The 23674-nt window shown below is 46.1% G+C and overlaps 1 protein-coding gene across 1 annotated transcript in view; it reads left to right on the forward strand.

Moving 5' to 3' along the window:
- The window catches only part of GRIP2 (glutamate receptor interacting protein 2), a 135106-nt gene that overhangs the window by 91686 nt on the left and 19746 nt on the right, over positions 1-23674 (forward strand). Inside the window, exons 9-17 of the mRNA XM_066326629.1 lie at positions 72-241; positions 3942-4067; positions 4698-4847; positions 5071-5257; positions 10863-11008; positions 11647-11727; positions 19990-20056; positions 20875-21020; positions 21304-21448. Of these exons, the coding sequence (XP_066182726.1) occupies positions 72-241; positions 3942-4067; positions 4698-4847; positions 5071-5257; positions 10863-11008; positions 11647-11727; positions 19990-20056; positions 20875-21020; positions 21304-21448 (1218 nt within the window). The remainder of the gene's footprint in view (positions 1-71; positions 242-3941; positions 4068-4697; positions 4848-5070; positions 5258-10862; positions 11009-11646; positions 11728-19989; positions 20057-20874; positions 21021-21303; positions 21449-23674) is intronic.

Genomic DNA, 23674 nt, shown 5'->3' on the forward strand with positions numbered 1-23674 from the left:
GTGTTCTCCTTGCTGCAAGGAGGTGGGTTTTGGCTGTGTGAGTAATCACCTCTCCTGCTGTTCCCTTGCAGGTGTGGTGCGTTGCACGTTGGCGACCACATTCTCTCCATCGATGGCACAAGCACAGAGCACTGCTCCCTGTTAGAGGCAACTCAGCTTTTAGCTGCCACTTCTGAAAATGTCAAGCTGGAGATACTACCTGTTCACCAAAGCAGGCTGCCTTTGAAGCCTCCAGAAACAGGTGTGTCTTCTGTGCCTACACTGTTGGTCACCCTCAAAACTCACTTTTGGTCCCTACAAAAAGGGTTCTTGCTTTGTGTGCTGGCAACAGATTCCAAAGAGAGACATCTGTAGAGGGAAAAAAATGGGGTGTTTTGATGAAATGTATGTGATTAGATGATGTTCTTCAAGGATATGAATAAGAAAAAGAGGCAACAGCTGAACATCTGTGCTTGAATAGGGAAATTGGAGATGGGAATCCCAGGGTTTTGCAGTGCTGAGTGCTGTGCAAGTCACTTCCTTAGTGCGTCAGATAAGAGACTTTATTCAAGAAGGAGGAAAACAACCTTGCTGCTGAAAAATATATTTCCAAGCTCAGTTTTTATTTGCTGATGCCTTGTAAGGCTTTGTAAAAGATGTGTTCAGTAGCTGGACAGGGTCCTGATGGACTTCCAGAGCTGGAATGTAAGTCTCCACCTTTCCAACCAGCCTGCTTGAGAGGCAGCTGTGTCTGGACAGCCAGGGGTAGAGTGAACCCATCTGTAGCTGCTGGTTTCCACCACCCATACAAAAGAAATACCAATGAAGTAAATTCTGGCTCCAGTAAGATCAAGCCCAAAATGCCTGTAAAATGTCATTAGGAATTCACCCTGGTGAGCATTTTTGTTGCACACCTTTAATTTGTCCCTCCACATGAGCTGTCTCAGGCTCTCCTATAAATTTCATTGTGACTATGGCCTCAGTATTAGTATATTTATTGTAGCTCTTGCCTACAGTTTTGTTATACTCTGTACGGGCAGTCTTGTAATTCGGGTGTTTTGGGTGTGACTGTTCAGTGCCAGTCCCTTTTTTCATCATTTTCAATCACTTGTTTCTCAGAGAAATGCATTTTAATAATACTGATGTACAGTAGCCCTGGGCACATCTGCTCTTTACACACTCTTCTAGGGCGGTTTGGGGAAAGGAAGAAAATATCTTGCAATCTTCTTTAAACTGATACAGTGAAAATCTAAAACCTAAAAACATCTCCATGTCTAGAAATAAATGACTTACATGTCCAGTCCAATTTGTGCAGAATTGAAGCAGTTTAACAAAGTGAATGGATGACTTGACCTTTGTGCCCAAGAAAAAATGGAAAGCTATAATCCTTTTTCAATGGCTGTTAAAATGAAGTATTCTCCTCCTTCCATTAGTGCCCTGTTCCTGATCTTGTTGAGAATATGTGCATTGAGAGCTGCTCAGGAGAAGGAGGCTCTGTGGAAGGACAGCTCAGTGTGATCAGAGCCTGTTTACTCAAACCCCTGTACACAGATCAGTTTGCTGTGGCAGAAATACAAAACACAAACTTGGGACAATAATTGCAACACTTGAGTGTGAAAACTCGGGATTCTGACAGTTGTTCCCACTTTTGATTAAACTCACTGGCACATGAGGGATCATGGGGAAGGATGCTGTGCCAACTCCACAGGCTGGTCTTTCTGAGTTCAGCAAACAGGGATACTGAGGAAACATGGACCCTGCAAAAACAAACCTGTGGTTGGCAAGAGAGTGGAGCCCAGGGAAAGAAGCTGAGGAGGGGATATGGTGCAAATCCATCCATGTTCAGCACTTGCATTACTGAGTCCTTTCAGCCTGTGCCTCCATGGCATTTGGCATTACATTTTTTAAAGTGGCTTCCTGTGCAGTCAGCATCTGGTTGGAAGAAGTGGAGAGGGATCTGAAGCTGGATCAGTGGCCATGCAAAAATATGACCTAATGCTGAAACATGGGATTTGTCAAACTGAGTTGGCTTTCTCTGTGGTTCCGGGGGCACTTGGAGAGTTTGTGGGAGGATTATGCCCTGCTCACAGGATCAGTGGGGGCAGATGGTGCCCTGGAGCAGTGCTGGGATGGATGGGTTTCCTCGGGCAGGGATGATGTGTGAAAGACTGGGGAAGGCTGTTGTAGAAGTTTTTTCACAGAATTGTCCAAAATGCCTTCTCTCCCCCAGTTTGCTGACAGCCGAGTTTCAAAGGCACATTTTTTCTGTTTTCAGATGTGAGCTAAGAATTAATAGACACATGGGAAAGTTTTAGTTGTTATAAGTGGATTAATTTTGTATATATGGCCATAAGCTCCGTCCCTTATGTTCAAAATCTTTGATTTTATTAAGGATTTTTCTTTCTGTCTAGATATAGCTAATTTGATCGTTGTTTTTAAAAGCTGCCTGGCTCAAAATTTACTTTTGAAAATACACAAAATAGAAACCCCAGAGCTGGAAATATATTTTTAAAAGCTTGATAGACTAAGTGCTAAACTCACTAAATGTTTAGCAAAGACTAAATATAATGACTATATTGTCTGGAAAATCTGACCTAAATAATTTAATGCCTGTGATGCACACACAGAAAATGGATGTCTGCTGTTCAAGGCACTGACAGATGACCTTTAGAGGGCATTTCTGGGTGCACTCAGTAAACAAAATAAGTTCCTCTCCCAGCTTTGCACCCTCAGAAGGTTCTGATAGTGCCAGTGCTGGTGGCATTTCTGCCTGCTCAGAGGACCCAGAGGCAGGAGGAGATGTCATCCTGGGAAGGTGCTGGCCTGTCAGTGCAAGTGGCTGTGAGGTTAAGAACCCTGGGATAACTTGTGGCTTTGGTAATGCTCTGCTGTGGGATGCTCTCCACGTTTAGCTGAATAAAAAAGCTTAAATCTTGCTTGTAGCTAGAATTCCTCTCGGAAGCAAAGAGGTCCAGGCAGCATGGTGCAGAGATTTGGGACATCTGGTGTTGGGCAAAGAAAACCAAACTGACCCTGTGCTGCCCAGGGGCAAAAGGAGCATCAGTGAGAACAAACAAGGGACATGTGCCTTGGGACTGAGGCACTTCAGAAGAGACTGGTGGCTTCCTGACTTGGTGTTGCAAAGCTCCAGTTCCTGGACCAGGGTTTTTCAGATGGTGGATGTCACATGCAGCAGATTCTGCCAGCACGTGTTGGGGTTAGGGTTGAAGTTAAAGCAGTGGTGTGCCCTTGAACAGGCCAGAGCCTGTTGGTGCTGTGCTTCTTGTTGGTGCTGTACTTTCATTTGCTGTTTGCCGCAGCATTGGCGTATTTCCTGTGCTGGTGGCCTCCTTAATTGGCTTTAAGCAGTGGTGTATAAACCCCCTTTTGTTGTGGTGAGCTGAAGGGCTCTCTGCTACTTCTGTCTTTCATCCGTGTGTGCATTCTGTGCCAGGGCAGCCGCTAAACAGCAAATGCTGAGGCCAAGCAGAGTGCTCACAGCAGTGCTTGGCAGGTGTGGAAGGCATTGAGCCTTGTCACAGAGGGGCCAGCTCTGGCAGCAAGGCAGGACACAGCACAAGAAGGTTTCCCTGCTGCTGTGGGAGAGTGCTAATGGCCTCTGCAGGAAACTCATGGCTGGATGGAGCTTCTGCATGTCACACAACAGACTGCAAATGGTAATGATGTGTGCACTGCCAGCGTGGCTGAGTCAGGCCGCTGGCACAGGATGCAGAGTTTCTTGTGGAAAATGGTGGATTTCTGCCACTTTGCATCAAGTGTCATGAGGTTACATGGGGTTGTGCTTCTGCTGCTGATGCTTGATATGCTATGGTTGGGTCCTGACTTGTTCAGAGTCAGTGCAAGGCTCTTTTCTACAATCTCCTGGTTTATGGTTCTTACGTTTTCTTTCTCTCATTTCTCCTTCCTGCTGTGGTGATTTCTGCTTCCCTGGATGCCTTCAGTCAAGGTGCAGAAGAGTGACCACCATCACTGCTGGGACCCCTGTGTCAACTACTGTCACACCCACCACCCCGGGCACTGCAAGACACCCACTTGGAACCAGACGTCTGGGCAGGATTACTGCAAATGTAACCTCAGTGCATGGCATTGCCCTCATCCTGCCCGTTTTCATTCCTGTTGTACCCCTCCATTTCCTCAGTGTTCAGGTCCATAGTGTGGCTTGACACTTGTTTCCTCCTCAGTCATCTGGTTGTGTTTCCACAGCCCAGTGCTGAGGTATATCTGCAGCCCAGGACGCACAGATCTGGTCACTGGGACAAGAGCAGTGTGCTGGACAGACCCAGGCCCCCATCCCCTAACCCTCCATTCCTGTGCCTGGTTTCATACAGCTGTGGGACAGGGAAAGGTGTCTCTGGTGTTGTGTAGGAATGAGATACAGCAACACATTCAGTTCTGCCCTAGTGCCATCCAGCTTGTTAACAGCAGGATTATGGCTACTTCAGAACCTGTAGATGCACTTGTTGTCAGGGGTGGGCTCTGTGCTGCCCCAGGTTTCTTGTCTTGTGGCAGCAAGATAGGGAAGAGGAATGTTGGGCTGTGTCCAGACTGTGGGAAGCAAACATTCCTGGGTCTTGAGCCCTGGAGCTGGAAAGGAGGAGGTGCTCCAAACCCATGAGGTGTTTGGTGCCACTGTTAGTGAGTGAGCCCACTGCTGCAGCTCCCTGTGCACGTCCCTAACACGCTCTGTGTTTCCCCAGCTCTGGTGGCTGCCAACTTCTCATCTCCCACCATGAACCAGGGATTCCCGTGCCAGAACTCGAACACGCTACCTCGCAGCTCCCACCCCATGAGCCCCCGCACCACCATGCTGAGGAGGAGGCAGAAGAAGAAGGAGCACAAGAGCTCATGTAAGAGAAGTCTTGGGCAAGGCTGGGTTGGAGGGAGCGTGCATGCTTGCCTTGCTGTCCCTGTTGTCAACTGCTAGCCAGGGTAGAACCACTCATCTCAGCACTGTCGGTGCCACCCTTCTCCTTGGTCACTGTCCCCACCACCCCCACACCAAGGTCTGTGACCCAGGCTGTTGTGTTGGCCATGGCTGCCCTGACCCTGTGCCTTCTCTCATCCTCTCAGTGTCGCTGGCCTCCAGCACGGTGGGTCCTGGCGGGCAGATAGTCCACACGGAGACGACAGAGGTGGTCCTCAGGGGAGACCCCTTGAATGGCTTCGGACTTCAGCTCCAGGGAGGCATCTTTGCTACTGAAACTCTGTCTTCCCCACCTCTCGTCCGTTTTATTGAGCCTGACAGCCCGGCAGAGAGGTTAGAGACCTTGCCCTTGGATGCTGATGGTGCTGCTGCTGAACATTTCATGGTTTGGTTTGTTTTCTCTCCTCAGAGGCTCATTTAGATATTTACTATCATCCTTGTAATATCTCCCATTCTTCACTGGGCATGGTTTACTGTCACTGCCATTTCTGCACTCGTCGGCTGACCGCGGCCTCCCTCGCACCCCAGGTGAACGTCTTGGCACCAGGCTGCGGCTGGTCTGGGAGGAGGAGGAAGGGAGCGTGTGTCTGTGTGAGAGTGCCATTCCCATTCCCTTTTTTTTTCTCCCTTTTTTAATGCCTCTTTGAAAGATAGATCATTTATATAGGTGTGAAAAGGGGAAAGGTCTAAATAAGTGGCCCCTGAAAAATGTTTTCTGGCTGATTTCATTGTGGCAGAGCCCACCTATGTAATCTGGCCATAAAGACAAGGCTTTGAACCACAGAGATTGGGCTGTAGTTGAGGAGCAGGTGGGTGCTGCAGGTAATCCCTCCTGCTTTTGGCTGTGTGATACTGGGAAAAGTGCAGAAGGCAGGAGCAGCATTAACTGCTCTCTGTCTTCTCTAAGGACACTGGGACCAGTGACTCCTCCAGTGGTGGACTCTCAGGCCTGGAGTTCAGCTGCTCCCCAATACCCTTGCTGGCTGGATTTAGAGTCTGCTTGAGTGCCTGTGCACTACAATGTAGGTGACTTCTGGCAAGGATTTTGTTACTAAACAGGTCAAGTCTTAGCATGGCTTGATCTTTGAGGGGTTTAAAGGAGAGCTGATTTCGTTAGGCTGGAACTTAATGTCCCTGTGCTCGTTTGTCTTCCCATCTGTGATTACCACTGTGATCTCTCCTGCCAAAGGTGCAGCAATGTGGTAGTACTCAGTGCCTGCTGCAGACCCTTTCTTGGAAATCTCTGATCAGCATATGCTGAAGGTTTGGGGTCTCCAAGCCAGACCAGAAAAAGAGCACATGAGGGAGTTGTAGACTTGTATGGCAGAGAAAGTGTCTGCAAAATGAAAAGCAAGTCCTTGCCGTGCAGAGCAATCTCTGTGTTGTAACCTCTCCAGTCAGCCGATGCAGAGGCAAGGTGGAACAGGAGCACCTGTATCTGTGAGAGGACAGTGATGAGGGGCTGGCACAGAAAAAAGAGCTGCCTTGATGTAGGTTAGGAGAGATTTCACAAGCCTGTTATGCCTTTTGTTTGTTTGATTGTTTCCAAACAGGGCTTAAAAATTAAGGTGATGGTGTTATGGGTTTTTTTATTCTCTATTGAGGCTGAACTTGGCTTACGTTGCAAAGCACCAAACTCCTTTCATAAATCAGGCAGCAACAAAGCCTGCTGTCCCAGGGGATGAGGGAGATGTGCTGAAATCTGCCTGGCTTTGCTTTATCCTCTTGCCAAGTGTGGAGGAAAAGCAGTGAGTGGTGGTGCAGCCTTGCCTGGCTCTGATGTGTCACTCTCGCTGCTCACCCTTGCACTGCCCACCCGGCAGCATTCAGGCTCTTCTCGCTGCTGCTTTCTGGAGACTGGAAGGAATCCTCTCTCCATTTGCAGCCTGGATTTGATTTGGGGATTAAATCTCTGCTGTGTATTTCGTTCTTTCCTAAACCATACTGCTCTTCCTGTCTCGCAAGAAAACGCGGTGTCTCCTCCCCGTCTTGGAGCAATAAGTGCACTGGGTTTGCAGTGAAGTGAAAAAGGCAGGTTTATGTTTTCATTTCACTTTTTGTTTCTTGCTATTTCATAGAGCTCTTTGCCCCATCATTTGAGGTACCTTATTCCCTGTTCTTCAGAGGTTCTGCTGTAGCTGCAGCCCCAGACCTTAGAGCCCTTTTCATCCCCTTTACCAGACTGGGCTCCCAGCTGAGGCTGGGCTGTGCTCTACCTTCTGCTGCATTTTTTGCTCTTTGCCAAAAAGGTGAGCTCTGGGGATACACGGATCAGGTTTAGCAGCCTGGATCTGACCTGGATGTTCACACACTCTGCAGAACCTGTGGATCTGGATGTGCTGTTGTACACGCACATGATCCACACTGGCTTTGTCCATCTGGATTGTTGTGGAGAAGCTGCTTCTGGGGTGCCCAGCAAGTGTGAGTGCTACTAGGGAGGAGCATGGCATCACCCTCTTTTCAGGGATGTTGGGCTGCCTCACATTTATTGTCTGCTTTGTGCCAGCTCATGGCAGGCAGTTTGATGCAAAAATTCTCACCTGTATGACTTGTGGTTTGTTTTACTGCAAATGGCCTCTAATAGACCTCCCTCCCCAGCTGTTTTGTTTCCAGGTTGCATGATAAAGCCTTTGGGTTCTGAATGAGACAGTGATTCAGCCCCTGTTATCAGCAGGGAGGGTGGAAGGGGAAGAAGCCTAAGATCCCCTCTTGGCTGCCTTGAAGCACACAGCTTTTGTGTCCTTCCTCCCCCAGCTGTCACTGGCAGCAGAGGGAGAGTATCTGACTTCTCCATCCCAGTATCCAAAATCAATGCTTCCTGCTGAGCTACATGTTTTCTAGCTCTGCTCAGACACAGTTGTTTGATCATTGTGTTTCTGCCTTTCGGGTATGAATAGTTTGCAAAAGCAGAGTTTAGCAGCTGCTTGCAGCTGTCAGCAGAGCTTTGACCCATTAGGGGCTGAGACCCACCCACCAATGTGCAGGCACAGATGTGCACACACAGAGAACTGCACATCTGACCTGTGCAGGTTGGCTCCAGGGCATGTAAAGGCACAACAGATGAGTTTCTGTGTCCAGCAGTGTGGCCACGGTCACAGCTGCTCCCCCCACAGCTGGAGTGACCATGCAGATGTGGGTGATGCTGAGTGAGCTCTTCAGTGAATATCTTGCCCAAGGCTTGAATATGTGCTGCTTTGTATCAAGTAAGACACCTCCGCTGCTCTGTTGCTGTCTTTAAGCCCAAAGAATGAGTCATGGCGAAATGCAAATCTGTTCTACCCCAGGGAGATATTCCCATCATGGACTCCAGCACATCTATAGGGCTGTCTTTCACTCCAGGAGATGCCTGTACTCCTGTTCCTTCTGATTTTAACACACTTCTGCTCCCACAGTCTGAAAGCACTTTCCAGCTGCTGTTATTAGACTGAGCATCTCTGAGACAAATTCCTTCTCTTTAGAAAAACTGTCAGAAGATTCCTGTAGGATCCCATGGCAGAGCCAAGGACAGCTCTGCAGGACCCTTGGCTCCCCAGGCTCCACTCCCAATGCAAGGGCACGTAACAGCTGGAAATGGAGGTCTCTGGGATGATTCTGAAGGGTTAACAAGACATGTCAGGCCTCGTTGTACTTGGTAGATGAAGCCAGAAGGTTGTGGCAGCACAGCACAAACTTTTACAAACCTGCAAGACCAGGGCTCAAACAACTGTGATTAACTGAGGCTAATAGTAAAAGAAATAAAATACCTCTGACCTAACAGAGCTGTTGACTGTAAGAGACTCAGGCAAGTGCACCTTGAGGGAAGAAACACAAGAAACAGCTGTTTTGGGAGAAGGCAGCTCTGGTGGGAAAGATGGCAAAAGTTTGCTTTGATGCAGTATAAAAGTATCCTGTGAGCTCCCAGACCTCGTGGCTGAGACGGTGCCAAAGTGGATTGTGTCCCTGTGTGGCCTTGAGATGACAGTGATGTCTGGGTGAGGCAGCTGTTGGTCCCTCCTTTGCAAAAGGTGCAGTGTGGCCATAGCAAGAGGCATCCTGGTGACAGAGGAGTCATCACTGTTGTACTTTGTGCCATTTTTGTATTTATAAGCTGATATTTCAAAGTGTGTCTATGTGGCTGCATAGCCACAAGTCCAGTAAAGGACTGTAATTAAACTGATGTAATTTATTCGCAAGGGTGGGTTCATTTATACATCGTGGAGTTGTCTGTCCTAATCCAAGTCTCCTTGAACAAACAGCTCTGAATTTGCATCTCATAAAGTAGCCAGTACTTTTCCATATGGCATGAGCTCAGGCAGAAGTGTGAATATACCTTCCTACCAGTAAAATAACCTCCCTGGGCTCTCTCCACACTTGTTCATACCTCAGGTTTTGGTGGGCCACTGGCACAAGCTGTTGTGCTTGCTCATTTTTCTTGAGTTCAGATGTGTGTACTTTTTCACGATAACTCGGCCGTTCATATACATCCTGTTGTTTGGACGGGAATAATACAGCCAAGTGTCTGTTGCCTTTGATGCCTTTGTGTGCCTGGAAGCTGTGGTGCTGTGTTCTTACAACTGAATTGGGTGTGAGTGATGAAGAGTGACTGGAAGGTTTAGTAAAAAACAAGCTTCTTTGAGGTATCTGTGAAAGAAAGGGGGAGACAAAGATGTGTTTGATCATTTAAGAGGAAGGGAATAAAAATTCTCCGGAGAAGCTTTAAAAGAGGATAACTAATTTCTTGTGGAGAATCTTTGTGGTAAAATAACTCCACGTTTTGATGGGAACCTTATATTTGATGCCATAAGCCTAAACCTCTTTTGGAGATCACTCTGTAGCTTAGTGAGGGGTGAAGAGTGGTTTCCCAACCTCTGGTCTAGTGGATAGCCAGGTGATAAGTGGGAAGTCTAAAAAGATGGAGTTAAAGTGAGCAACTGATAGAGGAGAAGGAACATGAGCAATTTCCCATGGCTGCAGGGAACACTGCAGTCTTGTTTTTGCAAAGCCATGGGCCAGCCCAGCTGGGAACTGACTGAGATAATGTGGGAGATAACTTGGAGGATCATCTTGCTGGTGTTGCAGTATACGTAAAAAACAGGGGAGTGTGGGTGGATACTGAATGTAGGAATGTATGAAAAACACCTTGCTTATAAAGGCAGGGGGGGTCCCAAGAGACAAACTGTGATATAGCAGTACATCTCCAATGTGTCCTTGCTATCCTGTTCTCCTTCCAAAGTGAAAATCTTGCTGATCTCTGTTCCTGGAGAAAGTGGGTCTAAACCAAGAGCCCTGAAAGGTCACTTGTGGTTATATTGTCAGGCCATCACGCTGGAATAATATTGGCCTTTCAAGGCAGTTAAACAGTATCACTGTACATTTGGCTTCCAGAAATGCAATTAGAAGGGATAAATGATTATCTAATTTGCTGAGACAATTCGGCAAATTTACTGGGTTATAGCTTCAGTATTTGCCATGAACTAAGCAGAAGAATCTGTGCAATTTTCAGTGCCATTAGTTTGTGTTCCAGAGGGTGCAAGTACATGGGAAGAGCCTTCTGTGGTTAAACTGGGAAAGAAGTCACATTCCCTTGTATTTATCTTTCTCATCTCTCAGGCACTGCGTTGATTTTTAGAAAGGTGAGGGTTACTTTTTTCCCCCCTTGGTTGTTGCAAAAAGTGTGACCAGAAATGGTTAATTAGAAGCAAAGTATGTTTGGACTTTAGAAACCCACAAAGGTTTTCTTCCTTGTGCCCTTCCAGCGACACTGGGATGGGCACAGCAAAAGGAGTTATTTTCTCTTTGGGGCCACTTCTGCAGAACTCGTCAGTACTTTGTGTGTCTTGTAACAGATTTGCCTCACAGAAGTAACTCATGGCTGGTTGTGGGCTTGTTTTTTTTTTTCCTCCTTTCCTCTCTTTCCTTGTCTCCTCGTTCCCATTCCTTTTCCCGCTGTGAACTGCAGGTGTGGGCTGCTGCAGGTGGGAGACAGAGTCCTGTCCATCAACGGCATCGCCACAGAAGACGGGACCATGGAGGAAGCCAACCAGCTCCTGCGGGACGCGGCGCTCTCCAACAAAGTGGTGCTCGAGATCGAATTCGATGTTGCAGGTGCATTCCCAAAGGAGCTGCTGCTCCCCTCTGCCTGTGGGGCTCTGCCAGTGCCTTGCTAACCTCTAGGGGGGAGCGTGTTCACAAGGCTCACAGGGAAGAGTGGGAAACCCTGTGAGGACCGTCTCCGTTTCTTGTTGTTCTCTAAGGTGCACTGAGGTGGGGGGTTCTTCTGATCCTTTCATAAATGCTCTGTGCTCATTGCTCATTGCTTGGCTGAGGTAAGCTTAAGGAGTAGATAAAGAGGACACATTTTAAATATTTGCCCGTTAATAGGAATAATATTTATATTCATTTATGATCTTGAGGCCAGGAGGGAGCCAGAGCTATAGGCTAGGGGTAAAGTGCACCTTTGTATTAAAAAATAACTTTTTTTTTTTCCTTTTACATTGACAGAGCTGCTTCAGTCTTGAAATACAGTGTGATGTGAGCACTTAAGTTGATGTTCAGAGCATGTATTTTTAATGAGAATCCAAATTTCAAGCTGAAGTCCACAGGGCCTCAGATAACCTTATTTGAACCAATAAAGCAGTGCTTTATGGGCTTGTTTTCTTGGTTCCAAAGAAACCATACATGAAACTGAAACTTCTCTTTTTTCTCCTTTTCTTTACTTTTTTTGTTTGTTTTTGACTTTATAGAGTCTGTCATACCCAGCAGTGGCACTTTCCATGTTAAATTGCCCAAGAAAAGAGGTGTAGAGCTTGGAATTACAATCAGCTGTAAGTATTGCTCAGACTTGCAGCAGCAGTTGCAAGAGCCTCTGCTTTCCACACAGGCATTTTACAGGATTCAGCAGTGAGACATAAGATCATGTGGGGTTTCTGCAGCACTCCAGTGCTTGTGATTTATTCCAGAATGAATCAGATGTGTGGTTCCTGCCTCCATGAGCTGGCAGCCGCAGAGAAAAGCACCTGCATGAAGGGTTGGGACAAAGGATGTGTCTCAACTCTCACTTTATCTGTGGTGCAGAGGAATATTATATTGTATTATTAGTAATATTACTTTTATTTCCTTGATCACACTTGCATTATGTTCTTTTTAAAAAGAATTGCCTGCGTCTGGTGGGACTCATGCAAAAAGAGGTGGAGGGAGGACAGCAAGTAAGAAGTGAATGCCACAGCTTGAAGGGTAGAGAGGGGAAACTGCCAAAAAGAGGAGCATGAAGAGGGTGGTGGATTTTAGAGACAGGAGAAGGCAGTTTAAATTCCAGGGTTTGCCAGGAATTGTTTCATTGACAAACTCAAGCCATGCAGAAGGAAGTGTGTGTGCCAGGACTTGGTGTGCACTGATAGAAGAGAACATAAACCTTTCTCCTTCTTTTCTCTCTTTTCTGCTCACTCTTGATTAATTATTAATTTGTGTTTCTCTTTTGAGCATAGTTTTTCGTTTAAAGATCTTTTGGCCTCTTTGGAGAGGATGCTGTAGGGGGATGATATAGGCAGATTCATCCCAAATTTGTGGCTAACTTGGGGTCTTATTACACTTTGTTTCAGTGAATTTTTCCTGTATGGCAAACACATGCAGGTCTTGGATCACTCATCCTTCTTTCACTTCTGGGTAAAGTGAGTTGAATCATCTCAGGTTTGCTGTGCTCAGAGACTGCCATCACCTCTGGTCTGAAACAGAGCAGCTAGTGAGACTGTAATAATGGGATCTCTTGTCTAAGCCCTCAGGAGCGTGGACCCAGCTGTGTCTGGGGAATGGAGAGGCAAAGGAGACTTGAAAACTAGGTTTCATTAAAAGAGATAAGCTATGCTAATTACCTTTTGACATTTACAGCATCAGTTGGAGAGTTAATTGGAGGTGTTCTGGTCTAAGTGGGGTGATTCTTAGGAGAGACTGGAACACTGACAGGATGGTGCCTTTGCACCTTGTGATATTTCTTCTCCCTCTTCTCAGCTTCCCCTATTTGTGCCGCAAGAACACTCCTGAGAAATAACAGCACAGTATTTAACATTTGGCTCGGCAGCAGTTACTGTCTGAAGACATCAAAGTGCTTTCTGAAAGCAGCAGGCTGTCTATAATGGCATTTCACTGGTGGGGAGCAGTGCAGGGTGCAGACTGTGCTGGGTTCCAACCTGCTGCCCTGCCACTGCCTTGGCATTCCAGCCTCAGGGAGCAACCTGGGATAATGGATGTGGTAGCAGAAACTGGCCCAAGCAAGGCCCTATTAAGTTTCAAAGTTTAGTTTGTGTCTGGATTTAGAGAGTAAAATGAATCTGGGAGCTGCTGGCAAGAACTTGAGTTTTTATTTGTGAAGGCTTATTTGAACAGGATCTGCTTCAGATGTGCATTTACACTTCAAACGTATTTTTTGTTGGAAAGGTTTTCATTTCAAATTTGTTAAAAAAAGTGATTTCACACAGTTTTTGAAATTACTGCTAATAGAAGGAAACTGACCCCTGGGTTTTAAGTAGATGCCCATTATAAAACAACAAAGCAGCTTTTTAACACTATAATTGATTTGATCTTTTTGATTGCTGAACACGTTTGTAGGATATTGTTAAGTAATGCACGTGCATAAATCTAAAACATATTGCAGTTGTTTCCTGACTCAAAGCCAAAATTATATTTACAAATGGAGAAAGACACCCAGAAAATGCGGTGACAAGGATGAAATTCAAGCTTAATCCTAATTTTGTTTTCATATATTAGTCTATATAAACCTATGTCCACATGATCCTTAGCAAACTAGATCATAATTTTTTAACTTTGCCTCTGACCAGGCAAATAAATATACCAGTTTCAAGCACTGAAACCAAAGCAAGCAGCCTTATGTTAAGTACTTCCTTCAGAGACATGATGTGCATGCAGAAGTGTGATGCAAGCAGCAAAAGAAAAGAGGTAAAAATAACCCTTCTCTGTTTTGCTCAGTTCCTTTCCTCTCAGTTCTGCTGACTTGAGTGCTTGTGTAGATCTAGAAACAGCTTTTACAGCTTTCCTTCTGATATGGAAAAGTATATAACTGCTGTTTTAAAGGAGAGGACTTGGCTTTCTGGCCTTTTGCATTGAATTCCCGTTCCCTACTCTCTGAAACTGGAGCAACTTAAGTAGATGACAAGGTGAAGGGGTCAGTAGAAGACCCACTGAACTGTTGTGGCCACAGAATTTGGTTTATTCATGGCCTTTGTAGCCTAGCTGCACTGCAGATGTAACATGAGTTGCTTTCATTGAGTTTTACCTCTTGGCTTCAGCTGACTTCTCTGTAGTTAATTCCTCTGCCTGGGAAGGTTTGCCTCTGCCTTCTTTAGTGGGCAGAAGGTGTTACAACCTCATCAGAGGATCACTGCAGGAGTAAATGTGATCAAGGCCTTGCTGTGCTGTGGCTCTCAGAGCTAATTGAGAGATGGACTAAGTAAATGGTGGGGGGAGAGCAGGTTTCTTGATGGATGTGTTGGAAGAATTCATGTAATGGAGCTGGCTGCAGGAGGAACCATAAATCTGCTGGCAATGCTGATGAAAGAGCTGAAAACCCAGGAGATTTTATGAGAAGGGCATCTTCTGGTTCTGAGATGAACATACAGAGAGAGGCTGTACGTGTTCCTGGTGAGGGGCAGACGTTTGCTGAGGGCAAATCTTCTCAGACATCTCAGGGTTTTCCAGAGAGAGGAGGCTTGGGCTGAATGAGTCTCCAGTTGTGGTCTGGGAGCACAGATGGGTTTCTTCCCACTGCTCAAACACTGTGGCAAAGGGACAAGCAAATCAAGATGCATCCTGGAAATATGTGCATATAGCACTATTTCCCTTTCCATTCCCCAAAGGATGAGTACAAAATCCAAGGGGTGAGCCTCTCGATGGTGCTTTGTACTCCTGAGGGATCTCTGTGCCCTCAAGCCTCATTTCAGTCTCCTCCCTATGCTAAATGGAGAACACTGAAGCTGCCATGTGTGTGCTGCTCCATGCACTTTGTGCAGGGGTGAAGGAACACGAAGCCAGCTAAACTCTCATTTTCTCCATGCTCCAGTACCTCAGCCTCTGTCCCAGGGAGAAGAGCATTTGCTTGTAGAACAGCTACTCTGGCCGAAGAGCAGAGCATGGTCCTTTCTGCCCCAAGAGCTCTGAAGCTTACCTGTTCCCAGCAACCTCTGAGGCTCTGAATGGTGAGGATGCAAATGCAGGGAAGCAGAGTTTTGATACAGGGATGTGAGATTTGAGCCTTGTTAGCCTGAACTACCCATCTCCATTAGCAGAACACATGCCTCAAATGCTCTGATCTTGCTGCCTGCATCCAGTTCTAATGACACAGTTACGCCTTTGTGGGTTTTCCGTAAATCTCTTACAAATTAAAATCTCCAGCAGTGAGAAGCTGATAGTCACGTATTCTTGTATGTTCAATACCTCACCTCTTAAAATAAGATATAGATTTGTTATTACCCTCTGGAAAATGATAGTTGATTACATAAAAGATTGCCTTTTGTATTGAGAGGGTTGTTTTTTTTTCTGTCTCAAATATCCTCTCCAAGGGCTGGTTTGTGACATTCATTGTAGGGTAGAGGTGTGTTGATGTGCTGTTTAAAGGGATACTGAAATTGTCATTAATTTTAGATACGCATTTATGCTTTATGTAGCTTGTTTATCAAATTGCCTTTATATATCTTAACAAATCAATTCCTGTGCCCTTGGTGTGAAGTACTGCAGATAAGGAGTAGGCAGTATATCTGCTTGCAGGTGATAAAACCAGAATTTGGGTAGATAGATAACTTTGATTAAGTCTCTTAAGCAGTGTAATCACTGACCTAGTGAGAAGATGGATCTCTGAGCCAAGCAGATCCAGTTTTGCTGGCTCTGTATCAGGCTGTGCCCTGCCATCAGCCTGGCTGAGCATGTCTGCAGGTGGGGCAGGCTCAGCAGCCACCTGTCCTACCCCCTCACTCACATTACAGCTGATTCACTCTGGTGCTTTTATCCTGGTGGGATATCCTGATCTGGTTTGCTACCTGGAGGTTGTGAAAGGAAAAGGATCTGCTGGAGGCACTGATAATTTATGCACCTGCTGCTAAACTTAATGAATGATAGAGGAAAAAAGTTGGGTACTGAGGGTTTGATTTTTGCTGCTGCTCTTTGTAATCAATTCTGGTTCACTTTTTTTTCTCCTCTTCTCATTCCTTAGCTGTCCTGAGATTATTTGGTTTCTGATTTTGTTATTTCCAATTTAAAATTGCTTCTTATTTAAATGCATTCTTATGGCATTGTTACAATTTCTTTAATTACACATTGTCAGTGTTGCTTTGGCCTGGTCAATAACGAAGGACATTTTTAACGGGTTGATGCCTGTGAAATATGTGCTGGTGCTCTTTGGAGGGGAATAATTTACCAGTACAAGTCATTATGCATTCTGTTAAAAACACAAACTGGACATGTGTTCCTGGCCTCATCATCCATCACAGTGTAAACACTGAGTGAGCCACAATCCCAGCAGAGAGACTGAAAGCAATTTATAAAAAGTAAATAACAGTATTGATCAATTCACCTTTTTATCACTGCCCTGTCACCGCTGCCAAGCAGTGTTTTCATTCTGAGTTTCTCCTCCACCACGTGTTTCTACCTTCACCAGCTGTTGATTTATGGAGCCTTCTCTGGACCACTGGAGCAGACTTAAAATATCTTTTGCACTGGTAAATCCACCAAAAATACAGATGTGTCTGAAAAAGGGTCGGTTTCCACCTGAAGTGGCTTGCCCTGGCAGATGGAGGCCACAGGCAGGATGCCTGCTGAGACTGAGCATGAGTTTCTGCACACCAGCTCCTGCCTCCAGCTCTTCCCTTGACTTCCTTTGCTGCCATCTCCATTTCACACACAGGAAGGCGAAACCCAGAGGCAAGGCTGAGTGTCCAAACTTTGTCTTCCTGCAGCAGAGTTCCCAAGACAATGTCCTTTGAAGAGACATAACCACATTAACAGCAGAAATGAATGGATAAGGAGGCTTTACTCATCTTTCCAAATGTCTTAATACCAAAGACCACAGCCCTAATAACGTAGTTTAGGCTGGTGCTGTTTTAATTGCAGGCAAATTGGAAATTGTCTATTCAAAATCTCACCAGGGATTCGTGTATCTAGTGGCTCTGACCTCTGCTGAGCCACACCTTCAGTGACACTGCAGCTCTCTCCCCATCAGACAGGCAGCTGTTGCCCAGAGAAAGATTGTCACTCTGCCTGAATGGCCCAGGATGGTTAAAAATCGGAGTCTCAGGGGTGCACAGGGCAACCTGATCCCAGCAGGAAGCCCATCTGGACACTCTGCTGGGGTGACAGGAAGGGCTTTGGGATGCTAAATGTTGATTAATGGAGTCAGTAATTACAGGTTTGTAGAATAACAGCAAGCCTCTGTGCTGTGAGATTTCATTATCTTAACCTTGTATCTTATGTCTCTTGAGAGAACATGGTTATTCATTAAGTCTCTCTAAGTTACCCTTCAGATTTGATAGTTCTATAAGGCCTTTGCATTTTACATTAAGTAATTATGTGATGTGATGATCCCCCATCCCTGGAGCTGTTCAAGGACAGGTTGGGTGGGCCTTTAAGCAGCCTGGTCTAATGGAAGCTGTCCCTGCTCCATGAGTGGAAGTAGATGATCTTTAACGTCCCTTCCAATCCAAGCAACTCTGTGATGATTCTGTGATGAATATTTAGAACATTTTACATTTACAAGGGCTGCTGTTTATTAAGATTTGAGTTCTCTGTTGGTAAGAACAGTTGTATGCAGTTGTAAATGGCTCTTCCATTTAACTCACATCTCAAGAAAATCTGATTTGAGGGCAAAACTTCTAAAAAAAGCCTGCAAACAAAACCCAGAATGATTTTTTTCTTAAAACTTGTTTGTTCTCTAATGGATAAAGCACTTGGTTTATTACCCTTGCTTCTGTCATGGGAGGCTTGTGCTGTGTTCAGTGCTGACATCAACTGTGGAGCTTCAGAAGGACGAGGTCTCATTCTCTGCTCAGAGACTGACACCCCACGTGTCACAGGACTTGCAAGGCAGACGCTGAGATAAACATAAATTCTGCAGAGCTCAAGGCATGTTGTTGTCTGTACTTGCTTGCTTTTTTTTCCTTTTCCTTCCCTCTTTGCTCTCTTGGTGTTCATGGTCTCTGGACACGTTGTTCAGCTGTGGCTTGGTCAGGTTAGAGATGGCCATCCCAGCCCACCAGCAGGACAGGTTAGGATCCTCCCTAACCCCTTTCTGTCACACTGCCTGTGCTTTGAAACTAGTAAACAAACCTTACAGTGAAAAGTATTTTTGGTAACCTGGATTGTTTTGACAGAACCAGGCTGGGGAGTGATTAAACATGCAGCAGTGCCACCTGACCCAGGGCTTGGGGTGTGCTCACAGGGTCTCCCCTCACTGCTGCGTGGACACCACACTGTACACCTCTGTCAGCAGCAACCTATACTGAAAAGGAGAGAAACAGTAATAATTATCAGAGTGATACACCTCAATCCCTGTGCTGTTAGTCCATGGTGTGTGGCCTTCTCAGTCAGTGTGGGGATTTCTGCATTGGTTTTGCCTGAACCCCACCCTTATTCTCACTGCTCAGCTCTGCCTGTGTGTCTGGTCCTGTCTGCAGTCTGGTCCATGCTGTGGGCAGGTAGAATATAGGGACAAGCCCTCCAGGAATCTCCACAACACATCCCCCTCCCTTAGATGTGCAGACAGAAGCCAAACATGAGTGTCCAGTCCAAAGCTGTCTGGTACCAGGCTTCAGTAAGACATGGGGAAAAGAATTCCTCCGGGCTCTGTACCATTCAGCAGTCACATTGCTGTGACTATTATAAAATTTTCTGTTTGCTTTCTGACCTCACTGTGGTTCTCAGCACTGCCACAACTGAGATTAGTTGTCTTTACACCCTCTTTAGTACAGAAGGTTTGGTTATTTCTGGGAGAGGATATCCTTAAAGGTGTTGGGTTAGACATATGTTTTTAAATCTCATAAATGAATGTAAACAACAGAAAAATCTAGAGCAGAGAAGTTGGTAAACACTTATTATGTCTGACTCTCTGGGTGCTCTCTAACTGCTGTTCAGGCAGGTGGATCTCTGTGTGTTTGGTGCCACGTGCCTCACAGATATTTTAATCTCTGCCCTGCACCTGATATGTTCAGAGGCTGTGAGTTTCTTTCTTCCCACACAGTTTTTATGAGAAGCTGAGAAGCTCTGTCAACTTTAAATGAGGCAATGCAATTCCCATAGCAAGGCAGGAGGGAAGGATGCAGGGTGGAATGGATGCTCTTTCTTGGTGGATTTTTGGCATGTGGTTGACAAGGAGGTCAGGAGGAGTTTGAGTCATAAATCTCTCTTGGGTATTTCAGGAGAGCAGCAGGTCTTGCAGGCGAGTTTGAAAATATAAATGCTCCCAGAGATGTGTACTTACATCTCGTGGGCTGAAATAGTTATCAGGGTCAGCCAGGAGATAAGAGTTGGAAACCACCCACCCCTTCCAGCTCCAGCACAAACCACCCCTGATTCATCTGGTTGTATGATTCAGTGCCCCAGAGAGCTGAACCAGCTGGAAAACTCTGCTTTTTCCCTGGGTTGTTTTTCCACCTGGAAAATTTCACAGCCCACTTTACTTGAAGAGCATGGAAGTGCTTGTGTGGGGCATGGGGCTGAGCTGGATGCTCTCCAGGCAGCAGTGCTGATTCTGACTGCAGCCATGGACTTTGGCTCCCTTGTCTCGTGTGTGAGGGGTGTTTGACAGTGCTGGGATTGGCAGTGTCACCTCTTGCTGCTGGGCACCACGTGTCTTCTCCTTCAGGAGTCCAAGGAAAATTAGCTTGGGCAAAGGGCAACTGACAAGCTTTGGAGGGATTTATGTTTTGTTCTTTCTTTCTTTGTGGAGAGGCTTCCAAAGTTCAACTGTGAAGCATAATTTTGTGATGGGAATATAAATCCCCTTTCCTTGTGGCTGCTTCTCCCTATTAACCATCCACCATCGCTGTCCTGGACAGCAAACCCAGGCTTTGTACCATGTGTCTCTTTTGCAGCTGCAAGCAGAAAACTTGGGGATCCTTTGATCATCTCTGACATCAAGAAGGGGAGCGTAGCACACAGGTGAGTGCAGGATTTTCCATCTGTCAAACCCAGTGCGAAGTGGCCCTCCATGATAGTTAGAATGTCTGCTAGAGAAGGCGAATGGAGCCCAAGCAGCAGCACTTGTGTCTGGATATTTCCAGAATCCAAGGAGATCTCAGCACTAGATGTTTTACTTAGACCACAGTAGGGTTTGCAGTAAAAACTATCTGTACTGAAGCCAGTAAAATTGAGCTAATGGAGAAGGTGGCCAGGGCACTGGTTTAGATGTCTGCTGAGTCTCTAGAAGAACAATGTTTAGCATTTAAGAGCATGTGGTAAAGGGATTCGTATCTCCCAGGAGGTGCTATGGCTCATCAGGTAGCTTGCCATGTCTCAGCTCCTGCTTTGGTGAGTAGATTGAGTGAATTGTGGGCACTGGTGGGGAACTATGCAAATAACTCAGCATTTATTGACTTCCCTTCTGATCCCAACACCTCATAGCAAAGCATTCAGAGGAATTTAGTGTGACTGTGTGGCTTATTTCTAGGAGTGCTCACACAGGAGTTTCCATAAGGAGTAGAATATCTCTCATTTAAACATCAGGCATTTTCAGGGTTGTATGTTATCCAGGATAATTATCTAATCTTCCTGGCTGGTTCTGTTTGGATACATGCTCTACATAAACTTCCTCTCTTTAAAATTATAGGTGCCCCAGACTCAGCTCATGGTTGTTTTCCAGAAAAGATCAAGGGCAGTAAAAAGTTAATATTGTCATTTCCGCTGCAGAACTGAATGTGTTGTGGGATCTGAAAGGCAAATACAAATGTACTCTTAGTTTTCTTTTCCTCTCCATGTAGAACTGGCACCTTGGAGCCAGGAGACAAGCTGTTAGCCATTGATAACATCCGACTCGACAATTGCTCAATGGAGGATGCTGTGCAGATTTTAAGGCAGTGTGAAGACCTGGTCAAATTGAAGATTAGGAAGGATGAAGATAACTCTGGTACAGAAATCCTGATGCAAACTGGTGCCTGTCCACTGTAATGACATTTCCCAATAGGTAGTGCAAACTAACAAAGATAAGGGCTGCTGCTGTCCGGTCACCACTTTCCAATTGATTATAGTCTATTTTTGTTATTCTGCCCTTAAGTGATGTCTGGAAGGTTAAAATCCTATTTGGTATGAGTTTCACTGAAGAATTCTGGCTTTTTCTTCTACATGCTGCAAGTCTTTCCTATGACAACTTTTATTTGGGAAATGAAAAGAGTTCCTGTTTTCTCTTTCAGACGAGCAGGAGACAACTGGTGCAATTATCTACACGGTGGAGCTGAAGCGATACGGGGGCCCTTTGGGAATAACCATCTCTGGGACAGAGGAACCTTTTGATCCTATTGTCATTTCGGGCTTGACTAAACGAGGGCTGGCAGAGAGGTGAGGTTTGAGGGCAGAGCAGTTGAATTGTTTTGAGAAGGGGTCTTGAACCGTGCCACGTTTTCTCTGCTGTCGTAAACTCTTCTTTGGTGTCTTAGTCTGCTAAGAAGGAAAGGTGCTCTGAAGGTACCAAGTGACATGAGCAGGATGGTGGGGGCTGTGCTGCTGGGGCGATGAGAGAGGCACTTTGGGAAAAGTCAGATCTAGTGAGTCAGGTGAGTTCTGCAGCCAGGAATACGTATTTATATGCCCCTCTTCCACAGGGGTGCTCCTAGTCTGGGGTTTGCCATGCACACCTTGTGTCAGGAGAGTGCTCAGCCTGCCTATGAAACCACAACAGACTCTGTCCAGAACTCCCCTGTTGCTAAACTGGGAGCAGTGGTGTGTCCTGCTGAAACCAGGCATCTCAGGTGTCTTCTGACCTCTTCTTTCTTGTTGCTTAGTGTGTTACATGTGTGGGATCTCGGAGCAGGTTGGTGTGCCCAAGCATCAGGCATTTATACAGAATAAACGTAGGAGCAGATTTACCTTCAGCCACGGGGAGGTTACTGTGTGCCTGGGTCTGAATATATGTGGGTATGTGGGACTTAAAGATCAGGACATTCCTGAGAGTATAAGTTGGAACTGAGTCATGCACTCTTATCTTAATTAATCTTTCTATACAGGAGCTGTGACTTGTAAATAGATCATTTCAGCAGCCCTGACTCATGCTTCTCTAAGGGTCTCTTACTTTGTGCTGCCTGACAGGCAGAACAGCAACAAAAAACCCTTGAACAAACCAGTGTAAAGTGCAAGACCTTGGGGATGTTTGACAGCAAATCTGGCCTTTGGTTTTTTCCGTTTCAAGACCGCACTCCCTCTTAGCTGGACTGTGAAACAGCTTCATGTCATTTTCTGTATTGTGTTCCCAGAGCTCTCAGCACACTGCTGTGCATTTCCATTGCTTCCCTTTGGTGCAGAATGCACAAGGTCTGTGTCTCCTGGGAAGGAAGAGGATGGACTTAGTCATTAGTGATTCTTCTCTTTGGGGATTTTATATCACTGCCTGCCACTGTAGGATTTGGTCTTTTTCCTTATAAAATAATAGCCACAGAGTATCCAAGGCTTTTCTATGTAGCACTTTTGTACTGTACCTGCAACCCAGCATGAGAGAGGTTAAGAACAGGCAGCTCAAATGCTGTCAGGTGTCAGAAGACAGTCTTGTACTTTTGTTGATCTCAGTTCCCTTTGCAATTCCATGGCTGTTCCTCCTTTGAACTCGGATGCACATCAGTGACTGCTACGTCCAGAAATGTAGTGCAGGCGAGTGCTGCAGTACTACTGAATTTTGATCAGGAGTGAGCAGGCAGTGAGGAATGAAAAGCCTTGTGAGAGGAGTGATGGAGCTGTTCAGCATGTTCACTGTGGCTGAGTAGCAGATAACCCCGTGGGGATGGAGCAGGATGTGTCTGGGTAACCTTGGCTGCCTGTGAGGAGGGCAAGGAGCACTGGGCTGCTTGTAGGAAAGGTGCATTTTTTTCTTCTGCGAGGGAGAGAAGGGGGGTCATTTGACATTGTCAAGGGGAGAAGGGTGCCCCTCGTGTTATCCTAAACTGTCTGTTTCCTGATGTCTCTACCTTTATCTGTGCCACAGATGCCCTTATCCAGGCTCTGATTGAAGGATGGGGATTTAAATCCAAATCCATGCTCTTGCTGGAGCACAGGACATGGTCTGGCAGCACTTAGATGGGGTGGACTGATCCCAGTGTCTGGTGACAGGAATCCATGGGCCTGTCTTGTAGAGGCACAAGTGAAAGTCTGCACTGAATCTTGGGCTGCTGGCAGTGGGGGAGGCAGGGTGTCCCCTAGGATCTGTCACACATCTGTCTGTGGGTGACAGGCTGCCTAAGTCAAAAAGCCTTCAGACTCAGGTGGCTTAGATTTTGTCTTGACCTTGGACATTTTTTTTCCTCATGTCTGATCTTGTAGAAAACTGCAAAAGCAGCTCAGGCTGTTAGACTGGTGTCGAGCTGTGGCTCTCTCCCATGCTACTGTCTGTGTCCCCTCCTTGAGTGCCTGTAGATGGCTGAAGCCTGTGCCATAGCACTTGTGTTTTCCTTCTTCTCGACCAAGGGAGTGTGCCTGAACAATATTGTTCGATTCTGGTTGAGGTGTAATGGTTCTCCAAGAGCAATTTTTGGCTATTGCTGACAGTTCAAAGTGCCAGACCAGCCTCCTTTAGTGCCA

This window comes from Sylvia atricapilla, chromosome 11 (genome assembly GCF_009819655.1).
Source record: "Sylvia atricapilla isolate bSylAtr1 chromosome 11, bSylAtr1.pri, whole genome shotgun sequence".
NCBI classification, from domain to species: Eukaryota; Metazoa; Chordata; class Aves; order Passeriformes; family Sylviidae; genus Sylvia; species Sylvia atricapilla.